Genomic DNA, 17,165 nt, shown 5'->3' with positions numbered 1-17,165 from the left:
GATCGGGCAATCCCGCCGAACTTCCCACCTTGTTTCTTCTCGACGTTGAAGTCGAAGCTATGAGAGACTGTTAAGCAGCGGTCTTGAAGAAATCAAATTCATTCCACCGGAACTCAATTCCCGCGTCTGGTGGCAGAAGGAAGATCCCAGTCCGAAACATGGCCAAATAGGATGCTCATTCGGAAGATGTTCTCAACCCCCTCATTGGGTGTCAGCTCCAGTTTCTCCTCTGCTCCAATCTTGCCCTCTTCCACACCCTCTACAAGCCATGCTCGAGCAACTTCTGTGCTGTTTGTTGCGTTTTCGGGATCACCACGACCTCTAATACTCGACGAGTGCGAGCCGTTGACTCGCGCTAGAATATCCACTGGTCGATGTCAGCCCACCCTTAATCCGTCCACATTCGCCCGCCATGCATCTGCCGGGGCAGGAATATACATCCAACTCGTAATCCGTAAATCATGACATACCCAACCGATGCTTCTCCGACTGAGGCCGCCAGACTTATTTAGAACGCGTACTTCACAACGACTCCTTGGCAACCATATAAACGAGATACACTTCCCTTGGGGTCTTCTCGTGCCTTGCCAGTCTGAGAGCCCAGAGGCCCGGAACCATCGTAATACAGGAAGACCTGGATCGAAGAACGCATCATGGCATCCAAAGAGTCGATGAAGGCGGTTGTGTTCAAGGGCAAACTGCAAATTGTAGTTGAGGATAGACCCATCCCCAAAATCCAAGACCCCAAAGATATCATTGTCAAAGTCAGGTACACTGCGCTTTGTGGAAGGTATGTATCCCGATCCCCCGCTATCCTTGCCTGCACTGACAAATACAAAGCGAACTTCACGTCTTTCGTGGCCATCAGCCGTCGGGCACTGGCTTCATCATGGGCCACGAATTCACGGGGGACGTAGTTGAAACAGGCTCCGATGTCAAAACAGTCAAGAAAGGCGACAAGATCGTCACTCCCTTCACCACCAACTGCGGAGAATGCTTTTATTGCCAGAGAGGCTTCTCATCGCGTTGCGAGAAATGCCAACTGTTCGGAACGGTGACCCTCAATGGTGGGCAAGCGGAATACTGTCGAATCCCGCTGGCAGACAGCACTGTCATCAAGGCCCCAGCGAGTATTCAGGAGAACAAGCTTGTGCTGATGGCCGACATCTTTCCGACAGGATATTTTGCTGCCGCCAATGCGTTCCGAGGGATGGATCAGGATGTGATATCGCAGAGTGTCGTCCTTTTGATCGGGTGCGGACCGGTTGGACTCTGTGCGTTGATCTGCGCTCTTGAGTACAAGCCCAAGGCTGTCCTGGCCATTGATGGCGTTGAGGCCCGTTTGGAGCAGGCGAGAAAGCTTGGTGCCGAACCCTGGAATTACCAAAAGGATATGGAAGGCCTGAAAAAGCGAGTACTGGAACTCTCCGACGGAAGAGGAGCAGATACGGCAATCGAGCTAGTAGGTCAAAGCAGCGCGCTGGGCATGGCTTTTGAACTGCTGAGGCCGTGGGGCAATATTTCCAGTATCGGCGTACACAACGGAGAGATCCCCTGGACAGGCAATCAGGCATATGGGAAGAATTTGAGGATCCAGATGGGCAGATGTCCAGTTCGGAGCCTTTTTGAAGAAGCTTTGGACATGCTTGCAAAGAAACAGGACCAGTTGGACTTCATGACTGACAATCTCAAGCCTCTTTCGGAGGCCGTCAAATGGTACGATGAGTTCAACAACATGAGAGTTCAAAAGGTGGTTTTTGAAGCAGATAAATGAGCGGTTAGAAATACTTGCCTCTCTCGCTCCTAGTCTCTCACGAGATATGTAGAGAGTTTGCAAGCCGATGCATTCCCAACGGATAGCTTGTCACTCTTGCTAATGCAGACCGGATCTCAACGTTCGAACCTTCCAGGATTCCCCATGTTCCCAAGATCAAAATCGATTCAAGTGCAGCAGGCACAACGCATTGACATTGTGGCTACATGCAGCCTGGTGGGTCGGAGGCGTTTTCCCCACCGGCTATAACCCTTGGCCTATATACCTCGTATTTTATCACGCCGAAAGAAACCACAGCGTACAAGGATGCCGGCGCGGGCTATGTAGGTCAGGCGCTCTGTACGAGATATGGGCCGATGTCGGCTTGACCTAGTGCGAGAGGCAAGTAAATGAAACTTGGCTTCTGGTCTGAAGACTGGATTAAAGAGCGAGACGATGCTGTGTCTGATGATTATGAATGAGTTGGTTCGCAGCAGCTGGTTTGGAAGGAGGGGAACAAAAATGCATCGAGTACTCGGTACCTAAGTAGGGGCAAAGCCTTAAAGCTCCAAAAGTGAAGCATCCGGCCCTCCGGCCAGTGGGAATTGGGCAGGCCCAAACCCGAAGGACTGATGGCTGGAGCTGCTAACTGCTGCTGCTTGTTTGCTGTTGCTGTGCCAGTGGCCGGCTAGCTTGGTGAGCCTATGAGAAGGACCCCTCTCTTCACTTCTCTTCACTGCAGCTGCTCGTTCGCCGTTCGCCGCTGAAGACTTGTGTTGCTTGTCGCCTCCAGTTTTTCTGTTATTTCGTTTGTTTCTCAAAAACCTTGCTGCATCCTCACCACCCACACCACATATCGAATCACCTTTCGCCTCACACCTCGCACCTCATCCTCGCCCGCTTCTCAACCTCGACCTCTCCATCCTTTCCTTTCCTCCTCCATTCTCCCTCCATTTTAACCCTGTATCACATCTTTCTACTCCGCAGGCTCACCTCGCACCTGCTCAGCTGGACTTCTCTGCCCATACCTTGTCGACCCGCAGCCTCCCCCACGCCCGGCGCTGCCTCAGTTGATTTTGTTATCATCCTCCAATCCGACACGTCCACTGATAATCGTCACGATGGCATCCACCGAATCCGCAGCGTCTGCAAACCACGTTGAGGAAGCTGGCCTCGCCGAGTCCTTGAACCAGCTTAATGTCGGAGATTCCCAGAACGACACCCCAAAGACCGAAGAAGAATACGCGCAATCGCAGTTGACCCTGCGTGCTATTGTATCGACCAAGGAAGCTGGTGTCATCATCGGCAAAGCTGGAAAGAATGTTGCTGATCTACGAGAAGAAACCGGCGTCAAAGCCGGCGTCAGCAAAGTTGTCCAAGGTGTACATGATCGCGTATTGACAGTCACTGGCCCTCTTTCTGGCATCGCAAAGGCATATTCTCTTGTGGCCAAGGGTCTTCTTGAAGGCGCACCGCAGATGGGCATGGGTGGCGTTATCCAGAATAACGGCACACATCGTAAGCATTTCTCCAACTTGTAATCCTCGAGTTTCGCTAATGTTGGTCCCCACCCAGCCATTCGTCTCCTCATCTCTCATAATCAGATGGGTACCATCATCGGCCGGCAAGGGTTGAAGATCAAGCATATCCAGGATGTGTCGGGAGTTCGGATGGTTGCCCAGAAAGAGATGTTGCCACAATCCACTGAGCGTATCGTCGAGGTTCAAGGCACGCCCGAGGGTATCGACAAAGCTGTTTGGGAGATTGGGAAATGCTTGGTCGATGACTGGCAGCGTGGCACCGGGACCGTTCTCTACAACCCGGCCGTTCGAGTCCAAGTTGGTTCCGGCCCTCTTCCTCCTGCAGTTGGCAGTGGTGGAATGTCAGGTGGCAACTTCGGTGGCAGTGGTCGGTCCTACAATCGAACTGGTAACGGCGCTGATTTTAGTGAAACGCGTACGTACAACCGCAGCGCCGATGCGCCACGAGGAGGTGGTATTCCCATGGTCACCGAGGACGGAGAGGAAGTCCAGACCCAGAATATCAGCATCCCCGCCGATATGGTCGGCTGCATCATCGGAAGAGGAGGAGCAAAGATCAGTGAGATCCGCAAGAGTTCTGGAGCCCGCATTTCCATCGCCAAAGCACCACACGACGACACCGGCGAGAGAATGTTCACCATCATGGGAAGCGCCAGTGCCAACGAACGAGCCTTGTATCTCCTCTACGAAAACCTCGAGGCAGAGAAAGGACGCAGACAGCAGGTCTCTTCTGAATGAGGTGCTGATGCTGCCACAGCCCCGCAACTTTGACTCAAACGGCTACCCTTCGACACGCTCCTTGAAATCCCCCGTCCAAACATGTCCCGCCTCCAGACTCGACGAAATGACAGTTCGACTAAAAAGCATACGGCATTGTTTTTTCCTTCGGCGTCGGATAGATGGTGTCTTGCGCAAAGCGACATTGACGAAGCTATGATACCTTAACTCTCGCCTGGGGCGCGAGACTTTTGACGAATGATGACCTGAACTCGAGCTTGTACGTGACGAGCTCCCCCAACCGATCCTTGTTTAATGTTCCTCCACCTACCAAACACCATTGCACATCGACTTCAGACTCAACCGCGAACTCATGCACTTCCCCCACTACTTTTCCCATTTTGAGCCTCAACATCACAGCATACCGTCCAAGGCTGGGTTCTCCGAAGCGAGGGAAAGATAGACACTAGTCGGAAAATAGCGGCGGGGGAGACGCCCTTGAAGCGGGTTGTCAATAGTTTATCTGGAGGGTATGACCAAACAATACCTAGGTATCGCCTGTCTGGTGGAGGAGAGGGATGTTTGTTGAGCATCTAACAACTCATGCCGGTTGAAGAGAATGAGCGTATCAGATCAGAGGACGAGACGGGGCTCCTCTCCCCTAGCTCGAACGAATCCAACCAAAACCTTTCGTGCAAACTCGCTTAACCCGGGATTTTCAGTTCGCACTTTGTAGAAGGGCTCAATCCGAAATCCACCCGACTGCAGTGGTGATTTGCTCTAGGCGGGTGACTTTGTAGATCGGTCACCGCATGTTGACAGTCTCTGACAGGCGGGGATGGGCTGGGATGGGCCAAGTCAGCGACCAAGGGGCGGTATGTGAAATCAGAGCAGCTCCTCTGATCATAGGCTAGTCGGGGGCTCAAATGAGGTTCTGTCAAAGTTCCTGCTGATGCCCGAATGCCGCAGCTGCCACCACAGCTGCATCCTATTGCCCCAAGCGCTTCAGCAACCCCTGGTGTTTAAATGCCTTCGGTGGCCAATCCAGTAACAAGAGGTCGGGGTAATGGGGTCCGGCCCCTACAACATGGCGACAACAGGGACTGAGGGGGGTCAAGGGACATAAGGGACCTGATTCCAGGCCGTGTAGCCCCAAGCTGCAGGCTGTCAGATGGGTGCCAATTACATGCCTAAAGGGGACAGCTGAAAAGAAGATCGTGATGTTGCGATTCATGGATCACCACTCCGTCTTATGTACTCGGTACGAGGTAGTTGAAGTAGACAACAGACTGGTCCGCGGAGCCGTCTCAGTCAAAGGTTCGCTACACATGGGCTGACTGACTCCAGTATTGTGAGTTTGCAGAAAATCTCCCTTAGGCAGGGCGACCTTAGACAGGTCGGTTCTTTGGCGTTTCAGGTAGCCGCCCGTTGCAGATCAACAATCCACCATCGCCAAAACGTGGCGACTTGGCCTATTACCAGCCAACTAACCCTCGTCCGGGCACACACCACGCTTGACGTCGACTCTGCCGTCCTCGTGGCCTCAAGGGTCTGGCTCTGGTTCTCGCTTTGGCTCTGGCTGGCGTGTCAGTCAGCAATGCCAAATGCGAATCGATTATTCCCTACCAGATACCGAGTACTTACTTTCTCAAGCATCCACGCGCGTGATTTCTCTCCCTGCAACAATAACCAACATCTACTTCCCTACAGTGCAACAAGCCGCCTGCAGCCCAGCCTTGCCTTGCCCTGCGGTGACCAAGCCAGGCAACTTGGGCTACTATATTACCTCCCCTCCCGTGTGACCATCATAAAGGCACTCGGTTTGCAAGGCACATCCTGAACCCTGCGGCTGCGTCTGTGTCTGAACCTCGACTGCACCTTGGTGCAACGGGCAAAAGAACAGGGTCAATTTTGCCTCCCATCCGCCGCAGGATTCCGCCACAATACCTTCGACAACCCCTCTCCCGCCCGAACTCGAACTGCGTCGAGTCTCTAAAAAAAAAAAAAAGAAAGGGAAAGCCGTGCACTCCCCGAACGTCCTGCTAGTTCTCACATATCAATTCAACCGACCCTGAGCGCACCTGTAACCAGCAATGTCTTCCCCGGTGCCGCTTCTTCGGCCACCTGTCCCTGGTGCGCGAAGCTCAAGCGGCAGCCGGACACCTCGTTTGACGTTAGGAATCCCCCCTTCACCCAACCAACGGCCAGTCACTGGAGAAGGTGAACCCCCTGCTGAAGTCCCTCGCTTCAGCCTGGCCGCATCTGGAGCGAAAGGGCCGCCAAAACTATCTCTTGCAACACCATTGGGAAGTCTAGGCTCAGTGCAAGAAGGAGGAACCAATCTAAGACCACAGATACAACCATTGAACATATCCGCAGTGACAGGAAATGAAGCCATCGGCAGACCCCGGGGGGATAGTTTCCATGCCGCCAGTGTGCCCGGATCTGCATCGTCATCCACATATTCGGCCCTGTCCTTCGCCATGCAAGGCAGGCAAGCTGGAACACCTGACCCATCCTCGGCGATAAGTTCGATATACTCAGAGGCCAGTATCGGCGGGACTTCGATGGAAAGGGAATCGAGTATGGGTGGATTATCAATTGACTTTGAAAAACTCGCAATCGAGAAGGGTAGGCCGCTCGATGTGGAAGATCTGGACGACGAGGGGTGGGGTGCCGCGAGTGAACAGAAGAAAATCATCGAACTAGGTTCTTTGGGTGAAGGTGCGGGAGGTGCGGTGACAAGGTGTATGTTGGAAGGTGGCAAGACGATTTTTGCTCTCAAGGTACGTTTGAATCCGCCTGAATCTGGTGAGGCTCCTGTTTCTGATTTTGACATTTCACACAGATTATCACCACCAGCCCCGACCCGGACGTGAAAAAGCAAATCCTTCGTGAACTCAAATTCAACAAGAATTGCACGTCAGAGTACATCTGCCAATACTACGGCGCTTTCATGGACAAATCCTCGAGCACGATATCAATAGCAATGGAGTTCTGCGAGGGTGGCAGCTTGGACAGTGTATACCGTGAGGTCAAAAAACTGGGCGGTAGGACGGGAGAAAAGGTCCTGGGCAAGATCGCAGAAGGCGTGTTGCATGGTCTCACGTATCTCAATAGTAGGAAGATCATACACAGAGGTAAGCCACAGAAATGCAGCCCCTGGACCTCCTATCGAGATTTACTGACATGATGCAACATAGATATTAAGCCCTCTAACATCCTCCTCTGCCGCAACGGCCAAGTCAAGCTCTGCGACTTTGGCGTTTCCGGCGAATTTGGCACAAAAGGCGACGCCAACACCTTCATAGGCACTTCCTATTACATGGCTCCCGAAAGAATACAGGGCCAATCCTACACTATCACCTCCGATGTGTGGTCTTTAGGTGTGACGTTACTTGAAGTCGCCCAGCATCGCTTCCCCTTTCCGGCAGACGGAACAGAAATGCAGCCACGTGCCGGTCTAATTGATCTGCTCACGTACATTGTCGCCCAGCCCATTCCGAAGTTAAAAGACGAGCCCGAGAACGGCATCAAGTGGAGTGACATGTTCAAGTACTTCATCGAGTGTTGCTTGGAGAAGGAACCCCCCAGGCGCGCCACGCCCTGGCGAATGCTCGAGCATCCGTGGATGGTCGAGATGAAGGCTAAGAAGGTCAGTATGAGTTCCTTCTTGAAGCAAGTGTGGGATTGGAAAGATTGAGTGAACGAGGGATGGTATGGGTCAGAATGGCACATGAGATGTTGATTTGGACACGGCTGCCTCTGGAAGTGGTTCTTGGATTTTGTGACACAATCCCTTGGAGGAAAATATGACTTTTAATGCTGGAATGAAGGAAAGAAAGGACTGGTAATGGCTGGCCCGACAGCTTCTCCTCTGGCTAAACCGTTGCTGAGGAGCGGCCCAGCTCAAGGACAAATACCAGCACGTCGAAATGGCATTGAAATATGCTTCGAACGAGAAACCTTGGGCTGCGGGCTTGCGAAGCAGAGCTTTTGTCTCGGTAGCGCGGATACTGGTGCATTGGCGATCACGGTGGTCGAGGGTAGAATGTGCTGTTCCAATGGCCTGAAGAATGCATCCCACAACGATGCAAGCAGCCCGGTGCCCATAGGCATCTAGAATCGTTGTACAGTTGGGCAGAGATATAGCGAGGACAATGAGTTCAATGCTGGAGCGAGAAGGGAAAGACCATTAGATCAACCACCTAAGAAATGACATCAGGCGATCCTGCTCTATTTCGTTGACTCCAACAAGTCTCGCTCATGAACGTACGACTTTCATTGCGTTCAAAGCTTGACCTTCTCTGCAATCAGCGTATATCCCTTGGGATAGCTTTCCAGCCGGTCCTTTTGCATCTCGCCAACATTCCGTATTCCAGCCGTGAGCATGGAGATGTCAAATTTGGCGAGCAGGCACTTCATGACACGGCGGACGCCCTCTTCGCCCATAATACTGTGGTTCGGAAAAGTGAGTAGGGTTTGGAATACAATGGGATCTTGCATGACAAATGGATAACACACCTCAACCCATATATCCACATCCGACCGACCCATACGAACTTAGCGCCCAAACACAACGCCTTTATAACGTCCGAAGCACCTCTTACGCCCGAATCAAACATGACGGTCAGTTTCTCGCCGATCCCTGCGTTGACAATGTTCTCAAGAGCGTCAAGACTGGCAATTGCGCCGTCGACTTGGCGGCCCGCGTGGTTCGAGACAACGATGCCGTCCACACCCAAGTCCACACAATGTTGGGCGTTGGCGACGGACTGAATTCTGAGAACGGCAATGAAGTCAGTTTAACCATGGGTCAATTTGAAGCAACACCAGTCGCACAGACTCACCCTTTGATACAGAACGGCTTCCCACCACTCAACTCCTTCCACGTCTTGATTAACCAAGGGATCTTCTCCCAGCTAAATGCCCGTCCGTGCCAATCTTTATCAATCCACATCGCACCTGCCTCCTCGGGTTGCTTCTTCGGATCGATCCCCGCCTTTTCCATGCGTCTCTGGAATATCGGGTCCGCGAGGCCTAAATCCGCGCCAATCCCGCGGTAGAACGCGTAATTGGAGGTTGCGACGTCGTCATGTCGCCAGCCAAGCTGCCAGGTATCGGTCGTGAGGATACATGCTGTAAAGCCATTGGCAACTGCTCTCCTTAGCAGGGAGACGGCCAGCTCGTCGTCATGGGACAAATAGAGTTGGAAGAAGCGGACAGGGGAATCGTTATCCGTGCCTTGCACGTTGACGGCATCGGGCATTTGGCGACCTTCGTCGTTCGAGGCAGCAACGTCTTCGATCGTGCTCGATCCGGCAGTGCTAAGTGCATAGGGCAAGCGAAACTGGCCCGCAACTTTGGCAACGGGGAGCTCGCCCCTTGGATGGTAGATCTTGTTGATTCAAATGGGAGCAAATCCGATTGGGGCAGAGACCTTGTGGCCAAACAAGGTCGTGGTAGTATCTCGCTCGTTGACATCGACAAGTTGATGCGGAATTAGTCGGTGACGGAAAAAGGCCTGCCGGTTCGCCAAGTGAGTCCAGCTATTTCCAGCATTGCTCTGAGCATAATGTCGGCCATTGATGGAGAGCGACTCTTCAGCGTGGGCTTCGAGTTTGTCCGGCCGTGTGTTAAAAGGAGCCGATTTGCCCTCGTTCAGGGCCCAGAAGGAGTTACGCTGTTCTTGTTGCCAGTGAGGAGTGGTGCGATGGTAGAGCAGGGGGATCCGCGGATCACTCATTTTCGGATGGCAAAGAGATCTGGAATCAAAGGAAGAATCAAGGAATGGAGACTGCGAAGAAAAAGGGGCTAGTTGTGAGGATTGTTCACGATTCTCTGCAGAAGCTGTATGTGCTCGATACCCCATAAGTCCCGCCCCAGACTCACCTGCGGTTTCATATATAGACAACAACAGCCTCGTTGCCATCGAAGTCAGAGAGCCTCATGACATATCATGCCGAACGGTGTGCTTCCCGGCAGATCCATCATGATCGTCACCACTACGCAAAACATAGGAAGGATGACGTTGAGATGAGATGAAGATGGCACCCTGGAGTTCGAAGCTTGTGCTGCTTGGCTCTGAGGTCGTCAAAACACCAGGCCGGAGGATTTTCCGACCGATAGTGCTCCATAATACTTCAAGGACTTCACGCCTTGAGCCCTGAGAGCAGAAGGTTGTCGTAGTCGCCGAGTCGCGAAGATGCTGCTGTAACGAGGTGAAAAATACCCGAAGATGTCCCGTAACAACTGACAACTAAACTGACAGCAACGCCGACAAAACAGCAGTCACTTTGCAGCCTCCGTTCATCTTCATCCTGCCCTCTGCGCAGTCTCTAGCTCTGCCCACCACTTCTTAAAAGCTTCCTCTGCATTGTTGAGCGCGTCAAAGCCCAGCAGATCTGCCTGATACTGGCTATCTAACCATTTCCACTTCGTTTGACTGCTGCGGTACCAGTCGAGATTTGCCAGAGCTGCGTCCCGCTCCTCCTGCTCCGGTCCGTCGTGCAGATGGAAATAATTCCGGTTGGTGACGGCTCCTAGCACATTGACGGTGGTCCGCGACTTTCGCAGATTCTCATACAGCTGCAGGACGGCTGCGACCCGGTCGTTCGACTCCGCAGCTACGTGATTGCTAGCTGACTTGTGCGCAAACTGGCCCAGCAGAAGTCCAAGCACAGCGCCATCTTCCACCGCCATTGCTGCCCCTTGTGCCTGGTATGGCAGAGTCGGATGACAGGCATCGCCCAACAACGCAATGCGATCCTGCGCCCGATGCTATCAGTCGACGTTTCCGACCGTCGAATGGGACTCACCCTTGTCCATTTCTCGAGCTCTTGATGATGACAAAGCTTCCATTTCAACACCGAAGAAATGCACGAGATCAGTTTCAGCAAGCTACCAAGGTCAGCATGTGAACCTGGCAGCGGTACTCCGCAGCCTACATCTCATCCCACCCTTCGAATGTCATCCTCATCTCGTCAAGGTCCGCTTGGACGCTCCTGACACCCGCTGGAAGATTGTCCGGTCGAAGCAGGACGAGGTTGAATTCGGCGCCGCCACGGACAGGGTAGAACACACAATGCCTATCCGGCCCCATCCAAATCGTCACTTTCTTCTTGGTGCATAGGTCTTCCACGCGCGGATCATTTAATTCCAGTAATTGTTGGCGCGAGAAGGTCGCCCGATACGCAAGATCTCCGGTCTCACTTGGCGGCGAAGGGTATCCAAGAATGGCATCTCGTGTGGATGACCATAACCCTAGAAACATTAAGTAGAGCCACGAGCAGAGACATTGGGGGATATCGTTCACCATCGGCTCCAATGATCACATCCCCCCCAATAGCTTCTCCGCTAGACAGTATTACCTCCGTACGGTCAAATTCGATGGCTGTCACGTTGGCATCGAGTCTAATCTCCGCTCCCAGCCTTTTTGCCTCGTCCAACAATATGGCATGGTAATCCTGCCGATGGATGACCCTGTTCACAATCAGCACGTTCGATCACTGGTCCAAGGCAAAACCCACATCCATGGTGCACCAATCCGCTCGATAAATTCTTTGCCTACAGGTCTCGAAGCCAAGAGCTTCCCATCCTGGTATCTTCTCATATCATGCCATTCCAGCCGAACAGCAGGCTTTTCGAACAAGGGCAAGAGACCGTAACTTTGCAAGATCTTTCCCGCATTCGGCGGAATTTGGATGCCCGCACCAATCTTTCAACTCAGTCAATATGATCCGTTCCGATGTGTGATTACACCTACGGCGGTGATAGCTGGTGCCTTTTCCAAGACAAGGACGTAGAGTCCTTGACGTCGACATGCGATGCTGCAGGAGAGCCCGCCCAGACCAGCCCCTACAATGATGACTCTGAAAGGAAATGTGCTTCCCATCTTTTCTTGAGACAGGGTTTTGGGTTTGTTCTGCAAAAAGTCTGTCGGGGCCGGCGTTTTATATCAGGCCTTAGATAGCGATCCAAGCGGCTTCCCTCCTGATTCGCCTGTTCACGAATACAAGAGCTTGGTTCCAGCCGCGGGGTCTTCTAAGGTGACCATTTTCTTGTCAAGGCCTGGACACGGTGTTTAGGCTTTTTTGAGTTACGCCGGGCCGGGCAACGGTCTCCTCTGGCACCAGAATTCCTAGCCTTACCGCCAGCTGTGGAGGAATGTCCACGCGCAGCGGTTGAGATTCACGCGTCAGAGGAACGGTCGTTCTGGATACAGCCGTCTTTGATAGGGTCAAGAGCGTTGAGGCACGAGATTCTACTGAGCTGGTTGTGGGGCCCATCCCAACGGCAAGCTCAAAGGATTCAAACAGGACATCACATTCCAACACGGAGCTGGTCCTCTACCTCCACCCATCATCTCAAGTTTCCTAGGTGCAATACTCGGGACATTGAGCTACTCGCTGAGCCTTGCTAGCTCCCCAACTGAATTCCTGAGGGGAGGCTCGTGACCTGAAAGATGCCCTCTGCTCCGGGCGGAGTTCCTTCTTGCCCGAAGCAGATCTTTGAATTGTCGAATTCAACCCCGACGGAGACATCGCAATCAGCTTGCCGCGTTCCTTTATGCATCATTCTTAGCAACCAAAGCGATTCGGGAAATAAAGGACGAGGATCCGGCGTTGCAATTCCCGCATACCAAACAATTGGGTTCTTCCCAATGCCGTCATTTGAATCGTGTCTGCCTAAATTCATGGCCTGGAAACACAAGCACAGGCCGCAAATTGCTGTTTGAATTGTTCCGAAATACTATGCAGGTCAGTGTCGCAGGCACGGTCTTTGACATCGCCCTGCTTATGCCGATCCACGTGATGATCACCACCACACCTGGTTGACCTCCATCAATGCTGTTATGCCTCCGGCGAAGGCATATCGGCTTTTTTCGAAGAGCTCGGTGCGGATAGCATGCGTCTATTTGGGGATGCATACTTGCCGAAGACGTAATTTGATTGCGGCAAGGCTCGACGCTGCCTCTCGAGGGACAGCTTTTCTTTTTTGCATCGATTTATTAAAGCATCAACTTGAGCGCGGAGATGCACCGATTCTCCAGGATGACTACCTAAGGTGCCTGACAATGCACTAAGACATTTCTAATTTTACTCCTGCCTACCTAGGATGTCTGAGAGCAAGAGTTGCTCGGTTGTTGAAGAGACAGCGTGGTGGAAGTTCGTCACTGTCATTGATGGGCCCTCGGCCAGTTTTCATGCTTTCTTGGGCAACTCCATATTTATGACGATGGTCTTGGCTTGCAAATATCCTTTCAGCCCTTCATAGCCGCTTTCTCTCCCTTGCCCTGATTGCTTGTAACCACCAAAGGGCGTCTGTGGAGTTGTCTTATATGCTTGGTTAACTCCCACATTTCCGGCCTCGATCTTGGAGGCCACGCGCAATGCTCGAGCAATATCGGATGTGAAAACAGATGCTGCTGCTGTTAGCACGTCTTCATCTTTTCGAGGAAGCTTTCACCTACACCCAAGACCGTACGTGGTATCGTTAGCCATGGCGATGGCATCCTCCTCAGTCTTAAATGTCTTGACAGCAATTACAGGTCCAAATATCTCGTCGGTGAAGACGCGGCTCCTGACATCAGGATTAAGGAGTACGGTAGGTTGCACGAAGGTGCCCTTGTCGCCCATTCTCCCTCCTCCAGTCAAGACTTCAATGCCCTCGGCTTTGCCATCGATTAAGAATCCCATGACGCGGTCGAATTGTTTCTTGTCAGCCAGCGGGCCATATGCCGTTTCAGCCAAAGAAGGATCTCCCATTTTCTTGGCCGCATCTTCGAAAGCCTTCTTGATTCCTTCGATAAACTTGGGGGCAATACCTTCTTGCACGAAGACTCTTGACGATGCAAAGCAAACCTGTCCAGAGTTCCGCAGAAAACCTGCGGAATTGTGCAGGAGGGCATTGTCCAAATCGGCATCGTCGAAGATCAGAGCGGGAGATTTGCCTCCCAGCTCCAGGGAGACATGTTTCATATTGGATTTGGCCGCAGCGATTTGGACTGCTCGTCCACCGGCGGCAGAGCCAGTGAAGGCAATCTTGGCGATACTCATATGGGATGCCAGCATGGCACCAACTGGTGCGGCACCTATAACGATATTGATGACGCCGGGCGGGAAGCCGGCTTCCTTGATCAGTTCTCCATAGAGTGCTGCACCCAGTGGGGATTTCTCCGAGGGCTTGAAGACGAAGGTATTTCCAGCAGCTAGAGCGGCAGCCATTTTCCAGGCGGCAAGGGCATGGGTACCGTTCCAGGCAGCAATCCCAGCACAGACTCCAAGTGGCTCATAGGCGACGATTTTGTAGGAGCCATCACCCTCAGGAGGGTAGCTTTCCCCGGCGATCTTGCCAGCGAAACCAGCATAGTAGCGCCAGATTGCGGCTGGGCCGTGAACAAAACCCTTTGCGAGAGTGATGGGCTGGCCCATGCATACCGTCTCTAATTTTCCGAGGCGGTCGGCATTGGCATCCAGGAGATCGGCAAACTTGAGCATGATGGCGGCTCGCTTTGCACCCGGGGTGGATGACCAGGTTGGAAAGGCGGCTTTGGCGGCGGCGACAGCACGGTCAACGTCAGCCTCGGAGGCCACTTGGACTTTGTCCGTGACCAGTGTGTCATCGTTGGGGCTGTAGATGGACAGGGTCTCTCCCGACGAGGAGGGAACGTACTGGTTTGGATTGGTGAATGGGACTTGACGGCAGAAGCGGATGCGAGCGAAGACGACTTACCTCGTTGTTGATGAAGAGATTGGTTTGGTATGCCATGTTGACTGGTTGAGGGATGGAGATGTCGAGTTCAATGGGTTGAAGAGAAAAGTTGTCAATGTCAGCGACAAGGTGAAGCAGCAGTACTGGGTATGTAGTACATGGTCACCTAGTATGGAGTAGTTAGGGGTTATTTAGTATCGACTATTTACCCCGCAGCGAGAAGCGTCGACGCATGCGGGCTTCCGAGGAAGATGAAAGCTTGGCGTTGGTTTTCCCATTGCCATCTCCAACAATATCAAATAGCCAGCGAGCAGGTACGGACAATGGGACAGAAGGGAGTAGCACGTCCAGCACGTCGTGCCGCTTTTCCCCCTCCATTTCAAGCTAGCAACTACCCAGCACCTCCCCAGTACTGAGCGAGTACTCGGTATGCGGAGGACATTCTTGTAGTGCTAATGTCCGTGCTGAATGCCACCGGCGTCTCTCATTGCTCGCCCCTGTCACTGCCCGCCCTCGGTGCACGTTTCCCGCCTTATCGCTGCCAGCCAATCAACCATCAAATCGCCGCCATCGACCTCTTTCCTGCTCTTCCCATGGCATCCTGGGCATCCTCCGCGCCTCTAGAGCGCTTCAAAGCTGCTGCAACCTTGCTCTTTACCGACATGCCATACTGAGAATCCTCGCATACGCTGCCAATAATGCCGCAGTAAGCAAGGCAGGCGGGAGAGCGTCCACCCAGCAAGGTGGCGGATGCAAGCTCCAGCACCCAAATGGCAAAAAAACACCATGAGTCCATGAGTCCATGACCATGTCAGCTGTACCATGCCTCCCTCACAACCACCTGTTTCTGTCTTTACAGGCCTCGTCACCGACCTTTTGACCTCCTTCACCACCCTCACCTCCCAGCTCTATCAGAACGTCATGTTTGTGCGAGTCCGCGACCTGCTGCTTCTCGGCTCCGTGGGCCATCGGGTTGTCGCTCAGTCTAATTGCTCCTCTCTGTCGTCGACCTCAGTCGACTTGGAATGGTATCCTTCAAATACCACCCATATTAACAACTTGACCTTCGTCGTCAATGGCACCGGTGTCAAGGGATTCATCTTCAACTCGTCCATAACCCCGGCATCGACCGCGTACAGCACTTACAACTGGTGCAATATGCCTCATACGCGACGGCAGGAATACCCGCGCGCCGCCCAGGGATACACCTTGGAATATGTCGAGATTGTAGGTAGCCTTGGGGTCGTGGCTGACCTAATCAACGCCTTGGGACTGACCGAGTCATAGATCCATCGCCACCACAAGCGCACTCCTTACGCGTCTAATACCTTTCCCCGCGAATCCTACGCCTGGGATTGCGACGACGAGGCTTTATTCTTCTACGGTGCCCCTCGACCAGACGGCTCCTCCGCTCAAGTCCATTGGCAAGTCTACACCTCTCTTTCCAACCCCTTGGCTCCAGAGGGTTTCAATGGAACGTGCCAATTTCCCCAAATCTCTGGCTCAGGCCTCAACGACTCTCGCCAACATGGCCGCGACCTCTTCGGCGTGTATCACGACTTGCTCGGCTTTCTGCCTTCATCCTACAACTCCTCGATTGTCAAGTACCGCGTCACAAACAACGTTATCACGTCTCAGGTCGCAGGTCAAGTCGTGGAGGGCCAGTACGCCGGGCGCCGTAACGCTCTGGTATCTGTGCTCATCCAGCCCGACAGTGTCGATAGCCTTGAGCCGGCCTATACATGCTCCAGGGCTAATGATCTCTACTCCTCCTATGGCGTGGGCAGCGACGCCGCGAACTGGACCATGCACCTCAACGACTCTGTATCCCTGTTCGCCAAGCTTGATTCTGTGAGCGGCGTGAACAGCAGCGACCCAGACTGGCACAACTGGTTCGACCACTACTTCGACAACCTCTCGGCTCGCCTGTGTCACCAGAAACCCCTGCCGTGTCAGATCGGCAACTCGTCAAACTGCATTACCGGGACGGACGCCGATGCAGTATTCCGGAGAGGCCAATACGAGTACTCATTCATCTACCGCGACAGTCCCGCCTCACTGCCGGCGTCCGCCGCGAGCTATGGCATCTACATGGCTGAGCTAGCACAGAATCTTCGCGACGCAATCAACGGCACCTCCCCTGTCATCTACACCCACAACGTCGCTCACGACGGATCTCTGTCCCGCCTGCTCAGTATCCTGCAAGTCGACGTCATGGTCTGGCCCGGCATGGGTTCCGAAGTCGTTTTCGAACTCTACTCCAAGCAAGGGTGTTACTATCTACGCGTGCTCTGGGGTGGACAGGTGCTGAGGAGCTCGAACCCCAGTCTCGGCTTGATGAATTTGATTCCGGTCCAAATCTTCCTGTCGTACGTAGATGGCTTGGTCGGAGTAGGCGCGAGTATGGTGCCCGGTCTGTGCGGAGATTAATGAGCCCACCG

At 53.2% G+C, this 17,165-nt stretch overlaps 7 protein-coding genes across 7 annotated transcripts; 4 read left to right on the top strand and 3 right to left on the bottom strand.

Annotated features, from left to right (window-relative positions):
- Positions 1–653: 653 nt before the first annotated feature.
- A1O5_04301 (uncharacterized protein) lies at positions 654–1,774 on the top strand (the record flags this gene model as incomplete). The annotated part of the gene is made up of 2 exons (XM_007744908.1): positions 654–790; positions 841–1,774. 2 exons carry the CDS (start codon positions 654–656, stop codon positions 1,772–1,774), a joined length of 1,071 nt encoding a protein of 356 aa, XP_007743098.1.
- Positions 1,775–2,874: 1,100 nt separating this feature from the next.
- A1O5_04300 (uncharacterized protein) lies at positions 2,875–4,032 on the top strand (the record flags this gene model as incomplete). The annotated part of the gene is made up of 2 exons (XM_007744907.1): positions 2,875–3,271; positions 3,329–4,032. 2 exons carry the CDS (start codon positions 2,875–2,877, stop codon positions 4,030–4,032), a joined length of 1,101 nt encoding a protein of 366 aa, XP_007743097.1.
- Positions 4,033–6,104: 2,072 nt separating this feature from the next.
- Positions 6,105–7,714, top strand: A1O5_04299 (STE/STE7/MKK protein kinase; the record flags this gene model as incomplete). Its single annotated transcript, XM_007744906.1, has 3 exons — positions 6,105–6,797; positions 6,860–7,151; positions 7,215–7,714. 3 exons carry the CDS (start codon positions 6,105–6,107, stop codon positions 7,712–7,714), a joined length of 1,485 nt encoding a protein of 494 aa, XP_007743096.1.
- Positions 7,715–8,301: 587 nt separating this feature from the next.
- On the bottom strand, positions 8,302–9,757 carry A1O5_04298 (lactate 2-monooxygenase; the record flags this gene model as incomplete). The annotated part of the gene is made up of 4 exons (XM_007744905.1): positions 8,302–8,467; positions 8,536–8,793; positions 8,862–9,409; positions 9,452–9,757. 4 exons carry the CDS (start codon positions 9,755–9,757, stop codon positions 8,302–8,304), a joined length of 1,278 nt encoding a protein of 425 aa, XP_007743095.1.
- Positions 9,758–10,326: 569 nt separating this feature from the next.
- On the bottom strand, positions 10,327–11,905 carry A1O5_04297 (uncharacterized protein; the record flags this gene model as incomplete). The annotated part of the gene is made up of 6 exons (XM_007744904.1): positions 10,327–10,779; positions 10,830–10,911; positions 10,959–11,274; positions 11,327–11,493; positions 11,541–11,728; positions 11,777–11,905. The coding sequence occupies 6 exons, from the start codon at positions 11,903–11,905 to the stop codon at positions 10,327–10,329; spliced, it is 1,335 nt and encodes a 444-aa protein (XP_007743094.1).
- A 1,309-nt stretch (positions 11,906–13,214) lies between these two features.
- On the bottom strand, positions 13,215–14,781 carry A1O5_04296 (uncharacterized protein; the record flags this gene model as incomplete). The annotated part of the gene is made up of 3 exons (XM_007744903.1): positions 13,215–13,435; positions 13,484–14,684; positions 14,746–14,781. The coding sequence occupies 3 exons, from the start codon at positions 14,779–14,781 to the stop codon at positions 13,215–13,217; spliced, it is 1,458 nt and encodes a 485-aa protein (XP_007743093.1).
- A 765-nt stretch (positions 14,782–15,546) lies between these two features.
- Positions 15,547–17,154, top strand: A1O5_04295 (uncharacterized protein; the record flags this gene model as incomplete). The annotated part of the gene is made up of 2 exons (XM_007744902.1): positions 15,547–15,951; positions 16,012–17,154. 2 exons carry the CDS (start codon positions 15,547–15,549, stop codon positions 17,152–17,154), a joined length of 1,548 nt encoding a protein of 515 aa, XP_007743092.1.
- Between the last annotated feature and the right edge of the window lie 11 nt (positions 17,155–17,165).

This window comes from Cladophialophora psammophila (assembly GCF_000585535.1).
Source record: "Cladophialophora psammophila CBS 110553 chromosome Unknown aczJe-supercont1.5, whole genome shotgun sequence".
In the NCBI taxonomy this organism is placed as follows: Eukaryota; Fungi; Ascomycota; class Eurotiomycetes; order Chaetothyriales; family Herpotrichiellaceae; genus Cladophialophora; species Cladophialophora psammophila.
The sequence above is the reverse complement of the archived record's forward strand: the minus strand, read 5'-3'. Positions and strand labels throughout refer to the sequence as shown.